The 22,191-nt window shown below is 50.2% G+C and overlaps 2 protein-coding genes across 2 annotated transcripts; one reads left to right on the forward strand and one right to left on the reverse strand.

Moving 5' to 3' along the window:
• The first annotated feature begins 4,469 nt into the window (after positions 1-4,469).
• Positions 4,470-8,352, forward strand: LOC146754364 (uncharacterized). Its single transcript, XM_085527541.1, has 3 exons — positions 4,470-4,473; positions 6,070-6,500; positions 7,351-8,352. Exons 1-3 carry the CDS (start codon positions 4,470-4,472, stop codon positions 7,891-7,893), a joined length of 978 nt encoding a protein of 325 aa, XP_085383667.1. The 3' UTR covers positions 7,894-8,352.
• A 2,088-nt stretch (positions 8,353-10,440) lies between these two features.
• Positions 10,441-12,768, reverse strand: LOC146754365 (uncharacterized). The gene is made up of 8 exons (XM_085527715.1): positions 12,472-12,768; positions 12,301-12,357; positions 12,078-12,134; positions 11,881-11,940; positions 11,735-11,799; positions 11,454-11,529; positions 11,207-11,253; positions 10,441-11,053 (listed from the first exon to the last, which is right to left on the reverse strand). Exons 1-8 carry the CDS (start codon positions 12,541-12,543, stop codon positions 10,852-10,854), a joined length of 636 nt encoding a protein of 211 aa, XP_085383841.1. The 5' UTR covers positions 12,544-12,768; the 3' UTR covers positions 10,441-10,851.
• Between the last annotated feature and the right edge of the window lie 9,423 nt (positions 12,769-22,191).

A 22,191-nucleotide genomic window follows, 5' to 3' on the forward strand; every position in this document is an offset into this window, starting at 1 on the left:
CAGTGAAAAGATGAACCCCCCCCTGAACTTCCACAGCCAAATATGAGCAAAGATCATGAGATGAAGACTGGTGACTTACCTCTGGCATCCACCCCAGGCTCAGGGACACGACTTTGCTTTGGAAAAGCATCAAAGGGGCCTGCAGGCACAAGAGTGATCAGACACAGGTGAGGAGAGCTTCCACTGCGCACAGGGGTCTGCTTTGTTTTTTTTTCCTGCAGTGACATGTGAGGACTGGCTGCAGGTCAGGGAATGACATGGCCCAAACAGCAAAGGAATAGGAGCAAACACTGGCAAGGGCTGCCTTCCCACTGAAATGTGACAATTCTCCAAGTAAAGAAATACTCATGACTGATCTGTGTATGACCTTCAGAGCACAAAGAGACTTGAAAGACCTTTGGAGGTCCTTATGTACCCAAATAAGCTATTACAGCACTAATTTTTCTACCTCCGAAGAAACAGACACTCACAACTTACCTCGGAGTTTCCTCTGAGGCACAAAAGCAGTCTCCATCCAGTCGTCTGGAGCAGTACCAATGTCATCATCTAGAATAAAGAACAGAAGAGGGATGTTCCCATTGCATGTTGTGATCTTCCTCTCCCTTAGTGACAAGGAAGGGGCCAGGTAACGGGATGGGAGACTCAGGCCGTGATTGCCAAAGCTATAGAGGTGCCACGGTGACCTGGAGCCTGGCACTCAGCAGCTTTACAAATGCTCCCTCCTGGCAACGTGCAGCACCCCTCTGGGACCACGTGGAAGAGCATACAAAGAAAAGGTGCCTGAACCCATCTGGGCTACAGCTGGGGGTCTCTGTTGGGAACCGGGATTTTTCTATGGGGAGCATCAGGCAGCTGGAGCAGAAATGCTCATGCTTTTCCCAGCACACATCTTACGAGTTCTCCCCTAGGACACCCCCAGGATGAAGAGCATGCTCCAGCCATCCAGCGGCAGAGCCGTGGGAGCACAGGGCTTCCTCATGCCCTTGCCCAGCTCCTGTGGTGCTGCCTGTCTCCCCTCTCCAATACACCCCCCATCGAAGGCAGCCCTAGGGCAACACGGCACAGAGCCACTGCAACCAGAACCTGGGCTTCTCACCCTCAGTTCTGCTCATTTTTTACCCAACTCTGCCCACCCACCTGCTTCTGCTGCTCGCCACGGAGCAGCACAAGCCTCCTGACAACACATGGCTATCAGTACGAGGAGGAAGGCAAGGCAGGTGGGGGCCGAGGCCCCCAGAACTCGTGCCATGCTGCTACCACCACCGCTACAGCCACGACGAGTGCTGCTACTGGGGCACAGAACTCCTAAGGCACGCAGCTGGGCATTGTGACCTCATTGTGACAAGGCAGCTATGCGGCAGGACATAGTGACCTCACATCCCCAGGCAGCAGGCTGGGCCTCCTCACGGGCTGCTCCTCCTGTGCAGCAGGGATGCATAGAGTGGGTGCTTGTGGCACCCCTTAGTGGGTGAGTGCCAGGCTGCTGCGGAAGAATTACTGGGAGCGTGTCCCGCTGGGCAGATCTGTTCCACCACAAGGACCAGGCTCCCCCTGGGCTTGCTATGGACGCTGTCCCTGTGGCTGAGGCTTCCCAGTCATGTAGAGCAGCAGGAGACCATGGCAGATATTTTCACATTTACATTGTGGAAATATAGAATTGTGGAATGGTTTGGGTGGGAAGGGACATTAAAGACCCAGAGACGCTGTCAAAAGATAAAGAAAATCGATTCGGTGTTGTTTTTACTGCTTCATGCAAATCAAAAGATTGCGTTTTGTCTTTTAATGCCCAAAAAAGCCATTTCTTCAGTGACATTATACTTGTTGTCACAGACTCTAACAAAAATGCAAACTGAGCTTTATCTGTAGCATCAATACTTTAGTATTTCATATCTTGAATTTGACAGTTCCCTCCCAGCCAGTTGCCTGTGCCTTTCTCTCAGCCCATGAGAGCACCACTTACTGCCTCTGGGGACTTGGAAACTGGCAGCATGATGGCCAGCACACACACAAACTGCAAAACGGCTCCATAGAAGAGTCCGTGGCGCAGCATGTTCTCCATTAGCATGGGCTCAGGGATCTCAGGTGGCCAGAAATGCAGTTCAGCAGCCATAGCGAAGACAGCTGCTGCTCCACTGCTCTCACAGAGGCTGCCTGCTGTAAGGGGGGAAAAAGAGGCATCGTTACTCTCAGGCGCTGCGATGGGGTTAATATTAAACTCTCAAACTTTCACAGCAAATAATAACATCCGCTCACAAAGAAAATGTGGAGAGGCCACAAAAGAGAAAAACCAGTCATTAAAATCTTTGTATTTAGACATTCAAACTAACAATGTACTTTGTCTTTACCTAACCGTACCATTCTGTGCTAGAAATACGATGTTTTGCTGTAGAGCATAACTTGGAGAGACCAAAAGCAGCTAAAACCTGCTCCACTCTGTAATTTGACCATCCGCTGATATTTGGTTCTTATCTCCCTTGCTTTCCAGTCACTCACTCTTTAGACACACGCAAATCACATTGTCAAGGACTACAAAAACACTGTCAGCCAAAAAAATTTATGCTGGCAGAATCTTAACATTAGAAATGTGTCTAAGTTGGTTGCAAAGAAGAAAGTGAAGAACAACACAGTAACCAAATACTACCTGATACATAAGGCTTCTCTCACACATCCTGAAAACAGAACCACCAGCCTTAATGAACTCTGCTCTTCAGACACTGACTGAAATTCAAGTATTACGTGTAGCAGCCTGGATCTGGCAATAGTCAAAGAATCTTTTACCTCCAGCTCCTTAGCATCAAAGGACCGCAGATACTGCTGCGGCAGAATTTCATTGAAGCCTTCAAAAGAAGCTTGTGTCTGTTCCTCAGCGCCTCAGGAAAGTCTCCATTCTGCTACCAGCCTGGAAAAGACACAGAAGGATCATTTAAAACGGGCTACGCTAACCCAAGTTCATCTTTGTTAGTTTGTTTTGAAATGAACTGTAAGCTGTGTTAAGAAAAATGCTGGAAAGTTCTGGGGATAGGGCACTGTGTAACTGTATTCTAATTGTGTTCCCAACCTTCACCCTGCACAAACAATTTTAAGTTAAAACCCTATGTTTCCAACCACTCAACTATGGAAAGCATTTTAGGCTCCAGCAGAAGGCAGCATCTACTCACTGATGATATTAATGAGAGCACAGGAGTCCCTTGCTAGCCGGAGGAAGAAAAAAATGCAGAGCTGTATTCATCTAATATGTTCCATATTTGTTTCTGTTAATCACGAAACTTTGCTCTGTGGTAGAAACTCCACTCTCCATTAAGAAAAGGGAGAAAAGCAGGCAGGAGACCCAAAGAACCTGAACCCAGGGAGAAGCAGATATTATGCTGAATTCAAGCCTAACCTGTCAGGAGAACTGGAATCAAAAGGAGAGATGAAACTCTGGGGAACGCAACACAGGACCCATAGTGTGACAAAAGAACATTGCTTAAGCTGCAATCTGAGCCCTCCCCGGCTTCCTCAAAACAAGAAGAGAACGATCTTCTGCAGGTACTCCCTCCTCTCTATCCCAATGAGTATTTTGCACAACAGCCAATGCCAATACGTTCCTTCTGCAAATGTCGCTGTTTCTGTGAAACCTTTCCAGATGACCTGGGATCCTCCATCCTAGGGTGGAACTTTACTGGAGCATGTGGATGCCACAGCAACAAAAGGGCTGTGTATAATAGACTGAGAGTTTGCTGAGTTTCTTGGTTTACAGAAAGCAGAAATAACTCAGAAATTACAGCTGGACTTTGAACCTTAAGGACTGCCAAGAAAGAAGCCATCTGCTAAACCCCTGAGCTGCAAACTGTCAAGGAACTCCATGCGTTCCCAGGAATGACAGGAGGGTGCTGACCATGGATACACAGCTACGGACTGATGGTAAACCTCAAACAGCTTGAAGTGAGTAAGGGATGGCCAGGGTGCCTGAGGGCAGTGGCTGCACTAGTGCTCAATATTCAAGAAGCCCATAAATCTACACTGGGCCAAAGGATACCAGTTTTAATATCTCATACATTGTTTACCGTATTGGTGACAAAAAGGGGGACATCGGTTCATTGGTTCTCACCCCAAAGATTCCTGAAATACCAGGCCATCCTGGTAGAGTAGGGTGATGTAGAAATAATTGTGACTAATATTGTCAACCCAGTATCTTTCCTTAGTGGAACTCCCGGAGAACCAGGATTACACGACTGCTTTGAAACAACTGAAGCTGCACATTCCAGCCGGTCAGTCGAACTTGAAGGACGAACCCTTAGAAGATGCAGAAGACGCCTGGTTTACCAGCAGCCGCAGTTTTATGAGACAAGGAGACTGTAAGGCAGGACATGCAGTAACTGCTACTGACCAGGTGACCGAAGCACAACCACCAGCTGTGGGCACTTCCCCTCAGAAGCATGAAATAACTGCCTTGACAAGAGCTTTAATCATATGGACAGATGCTAAATATGCGTTTGGGTGCCACACGCTCATAGTACCATCTGAAAAGAGCAAGGATTGCTCACACACAAGGAAAACAGCCTGATGTAAATCTATCAATGGCTATTATATGTTGTAAAGGACATCAGAAATGTAACACTGTACAGGAAACAGAAAATAAGCTGATAGATCAGGTGGCAGAACAGGCAGTTGAAGAGGGCTTCAATTCCAGACGGTAAACTTAAAATCTCTGAAGCCAAGTCAAAACCTGTAAAATACTCTAAAGAGGACAGGAGTCCAATTAATAATTTAGAAAGGAAGAGAGCAAGCTGACAGATGGGTGCATGCCCAAATGGACACACTGTTATGCCCTTTAGTATTTTATGGAAACCGGTTATAAGGGAAGATAAGAGAATATATTGGGCAAACCAACACTACAAAGTACAGTCCCAGTGCCAGGAACAGGGCACAAGTGGGCCTCACGGGAAAGGGCCTTCCAGGGCAACAGTGGCAAACTGATTTCACAGAACTCCCAAGAAAAGGGGGGGTATCGCTGTATGAAAATTTCTGTAACCTTAGAAACAATTGAGGATGCTGCTGCAGGTGCCTGATGGACAATCCAAGAGGAGGTATCCTGTTTATCCAAAGTTGCATGGCAACATGGAGTAGGCAGGGATAACACCGATTGGGGAATAGTTTTCTCTGAACCTTGGGATAAACTTACTAGTTGCCAAATTTAGGATGACTAAAACAGTTTTTCTTAGTCTGCATCACCTTGCTACTCTTGGTGTGTTTTACTTGTGTTGTTATAAGATGCTTTTTGTGTCTGTGCCAGGATACCAGAAGGGAATATGGGGTTTGGAAGAGACGTGAGCTGAGACAAAAGGTAGAGAGTGGAGCCTATTTTGAGACCCATTAAGAATCTAGCAGGTAAAAGCCTGCTAGATTAATGAAAAGGGGGGAATTGAAGAGTGAGCAAAGCCCCAGAATGGAGGCAAGGTAACACTCTGCTATAGAAAGGGAAAGGAGAACTTCACAGAAACCAAGACAAAGGGTAACTGTGGATAGTTTACATTTAAAAGTGCAGGGATAGGGGGAATTACAGACACTTAGTCAAAATAAAACCAGAGAAGAGGGCACTAAAGATAAGAAGAAATTGTCCGGAGACCTCTGACAAGAAGAAGGATTAGATACCCCCGGGCAAGATGATGCTGACATGGGAGATCGATAACAGCAGATAACACCAAGAAGAAAACAGAAGAAGAATTTCACCCCAAAACAACGGCAAGGGTCGCGGGGAATGGGGTCAGAGGGAATGAGGGAATGGGGTTGTGGGGAATGGGGTCATAGGGAATGTAATGAATATGTAATCAAACTGAGGAGGACACTATTGGTTATGTATTAGCTTAACCTATATCTGTAACACACTTTTCTCCTTACGCTGTGCAGCTTTGGAGGAGCTATCCCCCTTGCACCCGGCGCTGCGCAACGCTGGAATAAACATACCTGCTTTATAACCCATCTCTGCATTATAGAGTTTGATTCCGCAAGTCAACCCAAAGACTTACGGCAGCGCCAACACAGCAGGCAGAAACGCGACGTGCTCCTGACTGCCCGCACTGCTCAAAGCTCCCTCCCTCTCCCTCTCCCTCCGTCCGCCCTATTACGGCAGCCCTTCAAAGCAACCAACACAACCACGCCAAACCGCAGCCCGGACTCGTCCCGCTCACTGCAATCCAGACCCACTCCATCCGTACAAACCTTCATCCACGCCCACTGCCCCAGCCCAACACGGCACCGAGGCGTGCGGATCCATCGGCACCAATTCCAGCGGGGAGTCCTCATTCACAGCCCCGGAACAACAACGCACACCAACACGGCCGGGGCCGGCTCAGGCTCTGCCTCCAGGCTTTTGGCTCCACTTCGGGTGCGGCCCGCAGCGCCATGTTGGGGCCTTGGGGGCGGCTGTTGGCGGCCCTCAGCCCACAAACCTCTTCCGCTCCCCCGGCGCTTCGCTCCGCTCCCTCCGCCGTTCCCCCCCCTCCGCCCCACGCCACCAGGTGAGGCCGCTCCGGTTTCCACTCCCCCTTCCCCCCATTATCCGCAATGGGTCCGTGCCGTAACCCGCTCCCCCTGGGAAACGCGATCCGCTTCACTGGCGTTCCGCCCTCGCTTTGGTTCCTACGGCCTACAGAGCCGGAGGAAGGCGATCCCGGGGAGGGAGAGGGGTGGGGACGTGTCAGCTGTGTCTCCACGGAGGGCTGTGTCCCCCCCCCTACAGGTGGAGCTGCTGCTGCTGCTGCTCGAGTACCCCCGTGAAGCATGCGGGGTCCCGGGGGGGTCCCGGCGGTATACGAGGCTCTACTGGAGCTGCTGACTCTGCCCCACAACCCTCCGGGTCACCCCCAGGCTCTGCTCCTTCTGGCCACCGTCACCGTCCTATTGGCCACCGGCACGGGGGGGTCCGTGGGTGTCGTTGCCCCCTTTGTGACCCTCCTGCTGCAGGAAGCCGAGGGGGTGAAGCAGGGGGGGGCCCGGAGGCAGCAGCTGAGTGTCTGCGGGAGCTGCTGAGGGGCCGGGGGACCCCCCCAGGATGTTGCTTTGTGGGGCTCGGAGGTCCCTGCTGGGTCGCTTGGCTGTAGCCTCTGCCATTCAGCCCCTGGTGCTGCTGCTGGTGGAAGGTGAGAAGCTTTGGGGGGGGATGAACCTTGGGGGGGGGGGAGGGCTCTTCATTGGTACTGGGGAGGGTCTGGGGGCTGAATTTGGGTGATGGAATCCCAGGGATCATCACGTTGGTACTGGAAGGGATCAAGGGATCCATTGGAATCCCATTATGGGGGTGGGGGGGAATCCAGGGGATCTTTGTATGGATGGAGGATCTCACCCCCCGTCTCTTTTCTTTCTCATCAGATCCTGTTGAATCCTGCCGTGCTGATGGACCAGATCCTGGAGCTTCTCCTATGTCTGCAGGTGGCTCCTTCCACAACCTGCTGCCAGATCCCGGCCTCACACTGTGATCCACTGGGTCCCAACAGCCCTGGGCAGCCTCGTGTCACCGTGGGGCTGAGCTCCTCTGGATCCCAGTGCACCCCTTACCCTTCTAATGCACCTCCCTGCCATGCAGCCCTTACAGACCCCAGGGGTCCCGGTGTTGTCACATCACTGGATGCTGGGGATCCGCTCCGCATCGCACTGCTGGATCCCAAAGGACCCCCTGGCAAAGCACTGCTGGATCCCAAGGATCCCCTTGGCACAGCACTGTGGGATCCAGACCCCAAGGATCCCCCCCATGGCACAACTTCCAGGGCTCCCAATGATGGAGCACCTCAGGATCCCAGGGGGGACCCCTGTAGCAGCCCCTCGGTGGATCCCCTCCCCCCACTTCCACGCCACCTCCTTGCCCACTCCTTCCTCCTGACTCCGCAGCCCAGGCCCAGCTGCTGTGGGTGCTGAGGGACTCCGAGAAGCCCCCCCGAGCTCTTCCCCTATTCTAACCCAACTGCTGCCCACTGCAGAGTTGGCATTGCTCCATGCTGCTCTCTGGGGGTCCCAGGGGGGTCTTTGCCCCATCCCTGCGTTCTTCCAACACCACTTGGCTTCCTTAGCCCAGCACCCAGCTCTGCCCCCCTCCCTGCGCCTCTTCTTCCTCCTCTGCCTCGGGACCCCCCCCTCGCCCCCCTTACCCCCCCATTTGGCCGCCAGCCTCTTCCCCATGTTCTCCGAACCCCCCCGAGCTTCTCCTGTCCCCCTTAGAGCTGGCGGCCGCTGCTTGTTCCGGGGGAGGGGATGAAGGGCAGTGGGGCAGTTGTTGGCTCCGGGCTTTGGTGGTGGGGTTGGCAGCTCGGGGGGGTCCTCCCGGTGTTTTCTGCCGGGCTCTGGTGGCCTTATCTAAACACTTGGGGGGCAGCGGGACCCCCCATCGAGTTGGTTACAGCCGCCACCTCTTTGCTGCTGCGCTGTCCCCATTTCGCCCCCCAGATCTTAGAGGCTGCGGGGGGGTTCGGGGGGTTGGGGGAGGCTCTGGGCGCCGCTTTGAGGCAGGGGGTGCTGAGCGCTGCCTCCCCCCTGCTGCCCCACGGAGCTCCTCCGTTAAGCCCACACAGCGTCTGGGGAGGCGACATCGACGTCGGCAACCGGGCTGCGCTTCACGCCGCTTTAACGACCGCTTTGGGTCCCCCCAAGCTGGGCACCGTGTTGGCCGCCCCCCCGCTCCGCCTTCCCCCACCTCGGGTAAGCACGGAAGGGGGGGGTCGGCTCTCAGCCTCCGCTCTGTCCCCCCTCCTTCCCACCTCCATCACCTTCCCGACCCCCCCCCCGCTGCTCCGCCCCCTTTCGGTGCCCCCCGGGATCCCAGTGGTTACAGGAGGGCTTTGGCACGATGGGGAGCCCCGGGGGGGGGGTTACTGCTTTGCCTCCGTTTGGAGCCCGACGATGCGACCCCCCCTCATCACCTCCACGTCCTGGCGCTGCTGCTGCAGGTGGGGGAGGGCTCAGGGCCGCTCGGTGCGGTTGGGGTCGGGGGGAGCAGAATTAAGGCTCACCCTGCACCCCTCTCGCTCCCCCCCCCCACCCCCCCCCCGTCCTCCCGGTCAATGCCCTCCCTGATAGCAACCCCAGTGATACCCCAACAACGCTCCTAACATCGCTCCCCAACATTACTCCAACGTTATCCCAACAGCATCACACCAGTGTCACCCCAACACAGCCCCAATGTCACCCCAATACCACCCCAATGTCACCCCAATGTCATCCCTACGTCACCCCAATGTCACCCCAACAGCATCACTCCCGACATCACCCCAGTGTCCTCCCAATGACTGACCCCCAGCTCACCACAGCCTCCCTTTGTGAATTATAGGGAGCAATAAGACCCTCACTACCCCATAGCAGATCAATCCATGCCCCCAATTGGTGTTGTCTGATGGCTGTTTGCTGGCTGGCTCTTGCTCCATTCAACCACCACTGTCTGGGCCCATCCTCCAGTCAGTTCCTCACCCAGCACAGAGTGCACCAATGCATGCCAATGACCCCAGAAGTGCCCCCAATTGACCCCAAATGACCCGAAATCCCCCCAAGTGACCCTAAAATGATCCCATAAGTGCCCCCAAATGGGCTGCAGCTTCCCCAGGAGAAACCCATGGCGGATGGTGTGGAAGTTTTGCTGAAGTCAGTGCAGACCAACAGACACCAACAGCCTCAGCTGTCACCTCCCCCAGCACTCATGGATGGATCCCATCCGGCCCCATGGACTCGTGGTGCTCCAGGTGGAACAGCAGAACTCTGTTTCCTCTTGAATCGTGGGGGTTTGCTCTGCTCCCCATCCCAGACAGCCAAGTCAGAGAGCAGAGAACCCATCAAGAGCTTTTTTGTCCCCCATTTTCCCTTCACATCCCTTACCCACTGCAGCCTTCGCTTCCCTGAAGCTGCTCTCCCCATACACTGCTGGAACGAGCCTTAAAGCCACAACTACCAGCCCTGGAGCTCAGGGTTTGGTGACAGGGATGCGTCATTGGGCATTGGGGTGCATCTAAAAGGGCTTCAATCTTTGGTCCTTGGGTTCAGGCCTTTGAGAGGGGTTCACCCTTTGATTCCTTGGGGTTATACACTTTTCTGACCCATTTGGCATCAGGGTTCTGCTTTTAGTTGCCCTTTCTCCCCCGTTTTCCATCTCTATGCCCCTCCAGGGCTCCATAGCAGAGACACTTTGCTGCAGCCTTCATATATAAACTTCATATATAATCTTCATGTATGAACTTCATATAAAAGCAGAAGAGAAGCATGCAGACCAAGCAGCATCTGAGCGCAGAATGGATGCTGCCCATCCCATCTCTCTTCCTATCTATGTCTGCTCTCACTCTGTGCTTTTCAAGGGGGGAATCTTTCCCCATCTCCAAAGCAAAGGGTCCCAAACTCCAAAGTGAGGGGAATAATAGATATGGATTTTATTGAGGGCTTTCTTAACAACTAACAACCACCAATTGGGGGTAACATTGGCTAATGGGTTAATATGGGCTAATTACAAATAGAGGCCGTTCTTATAGGCCATGGCTGCTCTGATGAGCCATAGAATGAAAGACGACCAAGAGTAAAGACAGAAGAAAGGGAAGGAGGGACAGAGAGGCAGCAAAGCGAGGCAGTTCAGTGCTGGTAGATCCATTCACATCCTGCTGTCGGGTGCGGATCTTCAGTCTGATGGGCCATCAGAGGTTTGTTGTTTGACAGCGACTCCCGATGACAGTCCAGACTGATTTCCAACAAATCCAACGTGGTGGCACTCAGCCGCCTGCCATCACTGCCCCACTGCTGTGCCTGGGGGCAGGAGCACAGGAGAGGCCCCTTCCGTGGGGACAGAGCCCTGTCCTGTGCCCCAGCACGCAGCCCCGAGCTGGGAGGGGTTACTGAGCTGGGTGGTCAGATGGGCAGCAGCCCATCACAGACCACACGCAGGGTCCTGCTTGCAAAGTACGCCACGGAAGCGTACATTGGCTGGGGCAGCACCCGCAGCAGGAGCCGATAGAGCAGCTCCTGGTCATAGTGCTGGGCGTAAAATAGGGCAGAGCCCAGCACAGCAATGAGCAGCAGCTGGAGGCAGACGAAGATGAGGCAGATGGTCCTGTGGGGTGAAAGAGGGTCGGGAATGAGGCGTCTGTGCCCCATGGCAGCACAGCCCCATATGGTGCCAAAGGGGCTGCAGAGGGGTCCAGGCCATCAGCACATTGATGGGAACCCAGCTGCTGTTGGCAAAGAGCAATGAGGGGATACTCACTGCATCCAGAAGGAGAACCCACGTCTCCTCGCCCGCTCCTTCTTCTCCTGTAGGTGAAGATGGGGCAGAGATGGAGGTCAGGGTCTGCTGCACAGCAGGGGGATCATGCAGGACTCGGGAGCCCAGCAGCACAACAGTGCTGTAAGGAGCCCTGTCCTCAAGGAGACCCCATTGCATGGGGAGACCAATGTTGGATGGGGAGACCCCTGTTGGATGGGATGAGGGTGCTGTGTGTTCTGCTCCTTACCAGCTGTACTTCCACGAGCTCCGGCAGCACAGCCCCAGGCTCACGCTCCACCTCCATCTCCATCTGATGCTGCTGCCTGTGGGCAACAAGGCTTGGTTGGAGTCTATCACCACAGGGGGCTCCCTAACACTGTGTGCCCACCCCCCAGGGCTGGGATGGGGCTGCTCTGACACACCGTGCAGGAACCAGAGCCCCATCCCCAGCAGCACTGCAGTCCCATTGCTGCCCCAGGTGTGTCAGAGACCCCTGTGTGCAGGTGTGGGGTGCAGGATCCCACTCACCAGGCACCCTCCAGCTCCAGCTCCTCTCGCTCCTCTCGTAGGCGCTGTTTCTCTCTGCGCAGCACCTGGAAGACAAAAGCATGAGCTCCAGGTCCACAACATGGGGGTGGGCAGACCCCACCCTTCCCCTCAGTCCACCACCCTACCTCGATCTCCTCTGTCATGGTCTTCAGCTGCTCTTCCAGCTGGGCAATGAGCTGCTTCTCCTGCAAGACAACACGTGTGCCATGAGGGGTGGCTGCGTTGGGTCCCATGGACCCGAGGGATTGGGACCGAGGTCCTCCTGCACAGCCAGAGGTGTGAGGATGCTGAGCTGTGAGGATGAGCCCTCACTGCCCCCTACCTGCTCCAGCTCCTCTTTACGGGCAGCTGTTCTTTCAGCCCTTATTTGCTGGGCATTCTGTGGGAAAGGAGAAGAGCAGCGGCCGTCAGGGCACCGGTGCTCCCATGGGGCTCCGTCCCCTCCTGCCTCCTCCATCGGGGCAAGCAGGACCTGCAGGGCTGGAGCTGCAGACCCACACGAGGGGACTTCTCCCACCCCACACCACACAGCAGCATCTCCTCACCTTCAACAAAGACTCCCTGGCTGTGGCCGTGCGGTTCTCCATGATCCGCTCATGAGCCTGTGGGAGGGGAAAGGAGCAGCGTTGTCCCCCGGCCCTCTGCTGCCATGCCATGGGCAGGGTGCCCTCCAGCCAGCAGTTTGGCCCTTCTGTTCCCATCCATTCAGTGCTCACCTGCTCCAGCTCCTGCAGCAGCTCCACGCGCTGCAGCGCTGTTAATGTTCCACTGGCAAACTGGGCCCGCATTGCTGCACCACTCGCACAGCTCCTTGCAGGACCTGCACCGCCTGCAGAATGGGGCCGGCAGCTTCGGTGCTGACCCACTGCCCCTACCCCACCCCGGCGGGGCTTCTATGAGGTCAGCGTGTCATTGTGATGTCACCTTGAAGGTCACAGAAACAGAGCATGGTTTGTGCTGGAAGAGTCCCTGAAGGTCATTAAGAACCAGAGAATGGTTTGTGTTTGGGATGGAGGCTCCTTGAGGATCAAAGAACCAGCTTGTGTTGGAAGGGTCCTGGAAGGTCACAGGACTGTAGGATGGTGTGGATGGAGGTGTTCCTTAATGAAAATGGAAGTATAGAAGGGTTTGTGGGGGAGGATCCTTGACAATCTTAGCACTGCAAGGAGGGTTTGTGTTGGAAGAGTCCGTGGAGATCTGAAGAAATACAGAACAGGTTGGTTTGGAAGGGTCCTGGAGGATCAAAGAAGCATGGAGTGGTTCTTTGTGTTCTTTAGGGTTGGTTCTAGGTTTGAGGTTTGGGTTTGTGTCTATGTTGGGTTTGGGTTCTTGAAGGTTGTTTTTAGGTTTGGGGTTTGGGTTTGTGTCTATGTTGGGTTTGGGTTCTTTAGGTTGTTTTTAGGTTTTAGGTTTGTGTTTGTGTCTCTGTTGGTTTGGGTTATTGAGGGTAGGTTTTAGGTTTGGGGTTTGGGTTTGTGTCTATGTTGAGTTTGGGTCATGTAGGGTTACTTTTAGGTTTGGGGTTTGGGTTTGTGTGTCTGTTGGGTTTGGGTCATTTAGGTTTACTTTTACGTTTGGGGTCTGTGTTTGTGTCTCTGTTGGGTTTGGGTTCTTTAGGTTGGTTTTAGGTTTGGGGTTTGAGTTTGTGTCTATGTTGGGTTTGGGTTCTTTAGGGTTGTTTTTAGGTTTGGGGTTTGTGTTGGTGTCTCTGTTGGGTTTGGATCATTTAGGGTTACTTTTAGGTTTGGGGTCTGTGTTTGTGTCTCTGTTGGTTTGGGTTCTTGGGAGTTGGTTTTAAGTTTGGGGTTTGGGTTTGTGTCTCTGTTGGGTTTGGGTTCTTGAGGGTTGTTTTTAAGTTTGGGGTTTGGGTTTGTGTCTCTGTTGGGTTTGGGTTCTTTAGGTTACTTTTAGGTTTGGGGTTAGTGTTTGTGTCTCTGTTGGGTTTGGGTTCTTGAGGGTTGTTTTTAAGTTTGGGGTTTGGTTTTGTGTCTATGTTGGCTTTGGGTTCTTTAGGTTTGTTTTAGGTTTGGGGTTTCGGTTCTGGAGGTTTGGTTTTAGGTTTGGGGTTTGGATTTGTGTCTATGTTGGGTTTATTTTAGGCTTAGGTGTTCGATTAGGGTTAGGGTTTGGTCTAGTGTTTGGGATAGCGTTTGGGTCAGGTTTAGGGTTGTGAATCATGAGAGCAGCTGTTTTATGTTTTGCGGATAGCCTCTTGCACAACTTGGGCAGATACAGCCTGAAGGACAAAGGGCTGGCGTTAATATCAGCTCAGGAACAGAACTGGGAGTTGGCCACAGAGTTTGCTGTCAAGGGAAGATTAGAAAGTAGAAATGTGCTGGTGTTGAAGATAAGATGGCAGAACAGATGCCTCAGGTGGATGTAACATCAGCGGGAACTGCCCTGGGCAGCCCCCTTTAAAGGGATGGGAATTTACAGCAAGAATGGCTATTAGCATTCATCCCACCACCATCAGAAATGTTAATTAATGCTTGGAATTTCTGCCCATGTTCTTGGAATGAATGACCACAGATAGGCTATGCCTATCAATGGTATGAATGACCACAGATAGGCTATGCCTATCAATGGAATGAATGACCACGGATAGGCTATGCCTATCAATGGAATGAATGACCACAGATAGGCTATGCCTATCAATGGTATGAATGACCACGGATAGGCTATTCCTATCAATGATATGAATGACCACGGATAGGCTATGCCTATCAATGGAATGAATGACCACAGATAGGCTATTCCTATCAATGACATGAATGACCATGGATAGGCTATGCCTATCAATGGAATGAATGACCACGGATAGGCTATGCCTATCAGTGGGTAGTCACTGTTTGTCTGGGTGTGTGGGTTGATGCAGCAATCCCCATGCACCCAGCCCCGCAATAAAGGGAACAGAACCCATTGGCGTGTCACATTCCTGTGTTGGTTTTCTCAGCTTTAGCATGGCCATGGCTTTAGGGTCATTTATGGGTCATTTGGGGTCACTTGGGGTCTTTTGAGGTCATTTGGGGGGATTTGGGGTCACAGATCAGCTTCCAAAGCCCCTTATTTTAAAGGAGATTCCATGATCCAAAGAGAGGAGTTGCTGAGCTTCTTTTACCTCAACTGGCTAGCTGTATAGGAAGAAACAATAATTAACATGTGTTACGTATACACACACCTATATATGTATATATACATGAAATCACTGACGGCACTCCCCCAGCATCAAATTCCCTTGTGGTACACACTGGACGTCCCTGTGTTTCTCCAGCACCCACCGAGTGCACCCAGCTCCCTGGGGAAAAGCAGTTCCACGGAGAGGTTTGCCCTTTCCAGAGGCTGGAAGGACCCAAACTACTTTTCCCAACATGTTCTTTACATGCACTACAGGGACCTCATCTCCCTCTGCAGTATGCAGGGGGATGGATTGGCTAGGACCATCACGATTGACAGATCCTCTAGTATTGACCAACCAAGTGGCTTCTGCCCAATGCTTCTCCCAGTGCTTCAATGTTCCACCACCCATTGCTTTCAACATAGCTTTCAACAACCCATGGTATCATTCAATCTTACCAGAGGCTGGTGCATGGTAGGGGATACGATAAACCCACTCAATGCCATGATCTTTGGCCCAAGTATTTATAAGGGAATATTTAAAAGGAGACCCATTATGATATTCAATTCTTTCTGGGGTGCCATGTCAACACAGGACTTGTTTCTCAAGACCCAGTATGGTGTTTCGGGCGGTAGCATGGGGTACTGCGTATGTTTCAAGCCACCCAGTGGTTGCCTCCACCATGGCAAGCGCATAACACCATTGTGAGATTGTGGCGAGGTGATATAATCAACCTGCCACGCCTCCCCATATTTGTCCTTCTGCCATCACCCTTCCCCCCAGAGAGGTTTCATCCTCTTGCTTAAACATGGCACACATGTGTCAGTCACGAATAACCTGTGCAATAGCGTCCATAGTTAAGTCCACCCCTCGGTCTCCACCAAACTTACATGTCATGCCTCTTCCTTGATGGCCTGAGGTCTCATTGGCCCATCGGTAAAGAAACAATTCAACCTTGTTCTGCCAGTCCAAATCTATTTGAATCACCTCAAATCTTGCTGCTTGATCTACCTGATGTGAAGGATGAGAGAAGGGCCCCACAGTGAGGGAGAGAAAGAAACTGTCACAGAAACTGGGACGGGGGACGGGGGGGGGGGAGGGTAGTCTGGTAAAAGAAGAATGGGGAGTGCAGACACTGGGTGTGGTATAACAAGGGGGATGAAGGCCATAAAGATAAGGATGCAACAGCCTGAGTACAGTGAGGTGACTGGATGTCCACAGGGCAAAGTGGAACCAGTTTGGGGGGTGCCCCTTTTGCAGGGTTGAAAGTTTACAGCGAGGAAGATGATGAGCCTTCATCCCACCACCACCCCCACGACTCACTATGCACACACAACGGGGGAGGGACTGCGTGCTAATGGGGTCTGAGGAATGTCATGAATATGTATCCCAATTCCTGCCAACTACTGATGATGTATTAGTTCAGCCTACATCTGTAGCACGCTTTCTCCTGACCGTGTGCAAGTGAGGTAGAGCTCTCCCCCTTGCACCAGGGTGTGTGCGCATCACTCATGAAACATACCTGCTTTATAACTACTTGGTGGTTATGGAGTTTGACTCCGCAAGTCAGCTGCACTGTCAGGTGAGTTGTCAGGTCTCAGCTCAGGTGAGCCCAATGAGCTGAGAGCATTGATGTAGGTGAGAACTGCTGAGCTGCAGGCTGAGGTCACTCTGTGAGCTCTGCACTGAACCAGCATCTGCTGGGAAGGGAAACTGATGAGCTGTGCATGTGCCTTTTCACTGTCCTGCTTGGCTGGTGACACTCGGTTTTGTGCAAGCCAGTGAGGGCTCCACAGGGCGATTCAAGCTAAACACATTTACAGTTGAGTGACAGACAATGTGCATTTGGACTTCCAGAATTCTGCCTTAACAACACTTTCAAACCAAGGCATCTAGCATTTCAAAATGACTACTGCTCAATGCACCGGGCGTGGAATTCTTTTTCCAAGCCGTGCCCGATACCATCAGTCCTGCTGAGGTTTCCTGTGCAGAGTTGTCTGTTTCCTAATTACTGTGCCTACTCTGCAAGGAGTAAAACCATGCTAACCGTATGGTCAGAAAAAGAAGCTGGGAGGAAGAAAAGAACTCCAAGTAACTGTTTCTGCCATTCACCTCTCGTAACTCAGTGCTGGGGTTGCTGACACAATACAAATGAATGCTGGTGACAGATTAGGGCATTCCTAGAGAAAAATCACACTGCCTTGTGTTTGGTATTTCTGTTTGCCTCACTTGTTTTCAGCACAACTTGATATCTCTGTTTAAAATAAAACTGTATCCCAACATCCCAACCAGATTCTGTGCTCATCTGATAGAATCCATCAGGAGCACCAGAAAACAGACCCTTACTCGATATATTTAGGTGACTAAACAAGAGGGACACACACTGGTATCCCAAAAGGAAGGTCTTCCACACCAAAGAAAATACAAAACCTTTCTGGTATCTTCCTTCAGAAAGTAAAGAAGTTACGAACTGGGTCGTTTCAGACCATGCAGGCTTCAGCACCTGGGAAGCCTCTGTTATTAGAGGAGGAAAGGGCTCATGCACCTGAATAAGAGCCATGACTTTCAGGACAGCAGCCACTCCCGTTCTTTTCCATCCAAAGCTGTCATTTAGCTTTCACTGCGTCTTTTTCATGCAGCCATTCATTAGTTCTGCACTGCAAAGAATGTAGATCAAGGGAACCAATCTAATGTCCTTAATTTCCTGATGAGAAATCTCTCTCAGTCTCTTGCAATAGCACTGATCACCTGGAGCAGAGGAAATTAAAGCGCACAGGAAAAAGTTCCTCGGGTGGCAAAAGTTGAATCACAGCGTCACCTGCTGGAGACCGACATCTCGAGGGAAGCAGGATGGATGTTGCAGCCAAATGTGCTCCTCCACCACTGGTTTGCTGAGACGTACCCATGAGCACCACACATCTGTGCGGTCTGTCTGTCCATAGAGCTACAAAGGCAGAAGCAGAACATCTAAATGGTTTGTTGTGGTTGTGTGTTGTGACTGATATCAGTCCTTGGATCTGTTAGACTTCACAGTTGGGTTCAGAGTTTTCACAGCTCATCCTGGCTTTCTGGTGCTCCCTGCACAGTGACACCATCCCTTCTGACCCCTTCTGTCACCCCTTTTAGTCCAACTGATTGTGATTTGCATGTAACACCTCCATGGTGCTTCCAAATTCCTAACCGAGTGGGAAACGAGCCATGGACCCATCTAATATCTGTTAGATGTGGCTGCAAAATAAATCTATCATCAAGCCCTTTGCACTGATGCTTTTCAGTGTAATTCCTAGCATGGGTTTGTTTACCTTTCCTTGAGCCTGCAGGTCATTTCTAGCAGTAACAATGCTTACTGCAGGTCACTCAACAACACCACGTTATGACTATGGGTCTTACTTGAAATCCATTCCTGACCAGTATGTGGCCACAGAACAGCCCTGGAATTTGCTACTTCTTTCACTTGACACCAGAGGGAGTGCTGTATCATTACATGCAGCAAAGACCTTGGCTACTGCTAAAGCAATGGCTGGAAAGAATTACCGTCACCTCTGGTCTCCTTTATCACGCAGGCCATCTCTGATTAAAATACAACAGAGAAAGAAAAATGAAAAGATCAAAAAACAATTGCAGAATCACACTGAAAAGATTCAATAAGAACCAAAACTTACCTCGTGTCTCTGCTGTAAGCACAACCATGTGTGACAGAAGCCTCATAGGCATCAAGGGACTGGTCAAGAAAAGAAGCACTGGTTTTGATTTGCTCTTTGCACAGCGTCCAGAAGAACTGTGCACATCTCTCTCCATTGCTCCTTATGCCTTCCAAAACACCTTCAGCAAGTCTCGTCATTGTTTCTGCCATTGTTGGGTCCTGTATGAAATGACGTGCACGTTGAGGGAAAACATGAAAACAGGTGGAACTCCAGTCAACTCTGTTCCCCTAAGGATTAAATGTGAAGCAGCAAATGGTTTGACCGCATATCACAGCAGACTCTGTACAGAGGATACTACTTGTGTTACAAAAGAGACTGAACAGCATCAGCAAAGGGCCTTATCAACACTGACTGCACAAAGAGACTGGGAAGTGAGGGCCCATGATACTCTGACGGTATATGGAGCGGCCTCTGGTTCCAGAGGAAACCCCGTTTCAGTCAGTGCTGCCTACGCTGTCCTGTGCAGATGCCCGAAGTCACGTGCAGCAAAAGCATTTACAGATCTCAACTTGAACCTTCAGATCTCCATTCAGGTGAGGTCCAGCAATGCTCATTTTCATCATAAACTGTACAGAAATATTACTTCAGAACCCAACTTTACAGCGTGATCATTTCAAATAGCTCCTCACTGGCAAGAGGAACAGCAATTGAGTCTGTGAGACATTTGGCAGAGCACAAAGCCAAAATCCCCGTGCTGCTTTGTCACACTTTGCCATCAATCTCAGCTCACCTCACACATACAGTGAACAAAAACCCGTTTCCTTCCCTACCTCATAGTCTGCTAAACACGCTGATGAAAACATATTTCCTGAGGTGCTCAGACACTGCTGCAACAGCGATCGCATGTGTGTGTAAAAGTGTGTTTTGATACACAGTGCAAAAACATAAAACATGATCTTGGGAAAGTTCAGCTCATGAGAAGTGGTTTCTTCTTGCTGTATTTTTCCATCTCTGCATTATGAATTTATCCTTTGCAAAGACAGCCGAGCTTCCATCCTTCGTACAGGTAATAAAAGGCTGAATCTTGCAAGCTGAGACTGGACATGACACTTTCCCTTCAAAATGATGGCTCTATTTTACAAGTGGCAAATCAGCCATTGCATTTGACTGCTGGGATTAGTACTGCATTAGTAACTGTTGTTTGGCTCTCATTGCTCTGTCCAAAGTCTACACTAAACAGGCTGACTTTTCCCATTCTCAAAATCAATCAATACATACGTGAATCTGAAAACACATGAAGCAGAGCAAATTCCAGTCCCTCTACCTTCTCCTGGATGCGGGTTCTTCCAGCAGACTGAGGCTTCTGACCGTCCTTGCTTCCTTCTCCTCTTTGGAGTTTGCTCAGGTGCTCATCTGAGATCCAATCCTTAAGAGCAGTCAGGAGCCCATCAACTTCAGAATTCGGTGGTAGTTGTAATATAGTCACATCATCAGCTATTTCAGCTTTCAACTTGATGATCTTCCAAGCCAAAACCTGAGCAGATGGGCATGCGCCAGAGCACATCAGTTCTGCTCATTATCCACTGAATGATGCATGATATGTCAAACAAATAAGAAGTAGATACAGACACCCCATAAAATTCAAAAGATGGTCCTAGCAGCAAGCTTTATTTTCTCTGCCCACTTCCCCCTCATAGAATCTATTCTTTCTCCAACTAATTAACTCATGAAACAAATGAAATTAGAAAAGTTTCCTTATTTCAACAGGTATGCAGAGAATGTTCCATTGCTGAATGGCTTTTGAGTGAATTTCCCACCTTGCCCAACTCTTACTTGATCCCTTCCTGATGCTGCCCTCAATTCCTCCTGCATGAAAGGTGTCATCTGTTGTGCTACTTCACCAGTATCCTTACGCATCTCTGCCACTATAAACTGATATTTACACTACAACAAAACAGAACAAGGAATTCTGCTTTTCTTCTGACCTACAAAGGAATATTATCCAGATAAGAAAACACCTTACCTTCAAGATAGATGAAACAAGCTTCTGCTGTCCTTATCTATTGATTTGAGTACTTCTTCCCTAGAATCCCGTCATTTACCTGAAATAAAAGAAAAATACTCAAATATCTGTATACAGAAAACTTGATTTTTTTTGGTAAACAACAGCCCGAAATCCTTTGATGGAGTTCCTGAGCAGCAGAGTGATTAAACCAACAACTGCTTTACCCTTTCTCTTCTTGTAAACAAGTGACAGAACAGTAGAGACCACACTGCAAAAATGCCTCAAGAACTCAGAAACAGAGAGGGGGAAAGTAATTGACTGCATTCACACCCTTCCTGTCACAGAAAAATCAAGTCATCAGCTTTGCTGACATCCCATTCAGACAACCAGCAGTGTTAACTCAGACTTGGAGAGTTACTGATCATAGGAAATAATTCATCTCGACGGATTTCTTAGGGATTCATTTGCTTCCTCAAGGTCGTCCTGACATTCGGCAATTTCCTTCAGCAGGATTTCAATCCTTTTCACTTCTGCATCCTTCTGCTGTAGAAATATCACATTCCAAACAGGATGAACCAGATCATTTTAGAAACAATTACAAGCCAAGTTGCATTTTAGTGTTAAAAGGATCCGATAAACTTCCATTTCAGTGTTTCAAGTACATTAAAGAAAGAAGCATTAAACCTGGTAAACATAGCATGGCTTCAGATAATGACCACCAAGAGAAATGGCAAGTAAAGCAATAAGCGTCCTTTCATTACCGCACCTCTTTTAGATTATCCAGAGAGGCTTCTTGCTCCATCAGAGCTTCTTCTCTTCCATGGAGCTGCAAAAATCAAGGGGAAAATGTTGAAATAGCTCCAAAACCTGTTCAATTTTCACTTAATGCCAATTTGGCACAAAAAAAAAAAAAAAAAAAAGGCTGTTGACTGCTATACCTTTGAAGTAGTATCACTCCATAAAATGATGTACTGTTTGCCTCTGAAATCTCTCTCTGAAATCAATTAATTCAAACACGGTTGGAGTTTTAGTAGCTGAAGCTGGTTCCAGGTTTGGAAACAGCTGTGACTCCTTTCTCTCCCTGAGAAATGTAAGATCTGTGTCTCCCTTCCAGTGTTTGAAAAGACCTGAGGTGCAGTGAGAGGAGCCAGAGAGTGTTTCTTCTGCTGCATGTTTTATCCTCACAGAGTGAAAATAGTCACGTCTCAGAGGTGTGAGAATAATCCTATGAATTTTGTGACCAAAGCTTTTGTAAAGGCTTCTTTTTTACTCAGTGATGTTCCAAACACAGAGAAGTCTAAGTCTGTTACGCCCTCCAGACTTACAAGCCCAGCAAGCATAAAAAAACTTCTGCATAAGTGTTAAGAGCTTTATGCGTCAGCAAGCAAGCTTCCCATTCCTATTTGTGTACAGGTGCCTTATTACAGTATTGACAGCTTTTCAGCCTAGAGGTCTGGCGTAGGTTTTGTGTTTCCAGAAAAAATAGCGTGTTGGTAATTTTATTAAGAGAGCCACGAGACAGATTTGGGAAGGGAGACGCACGATCCTCGCCCAAAAGGAAGGAGGCAGCAGTATTGCTGCCCATCAGTCCAAACGGTATCAGCATCTGTTGGTTCCAAATGTCCTTTCCCCACAAAAAAGGCAACACAAAAATCAACTTGGTCTCTCCTTA

Source organism: Coturnix japonica, chromosome W (genome assembly GCF_054131305.1).
Source record: "Coturnix japonica strain WE chromosome W, WE-NBRP24, whole genome shotgun sequence".
NCBI lineage: Eukaryota > Metazoa > Chordata > Aves > Galliformes > Phasianidae > Coturnix > Coturnix japonica.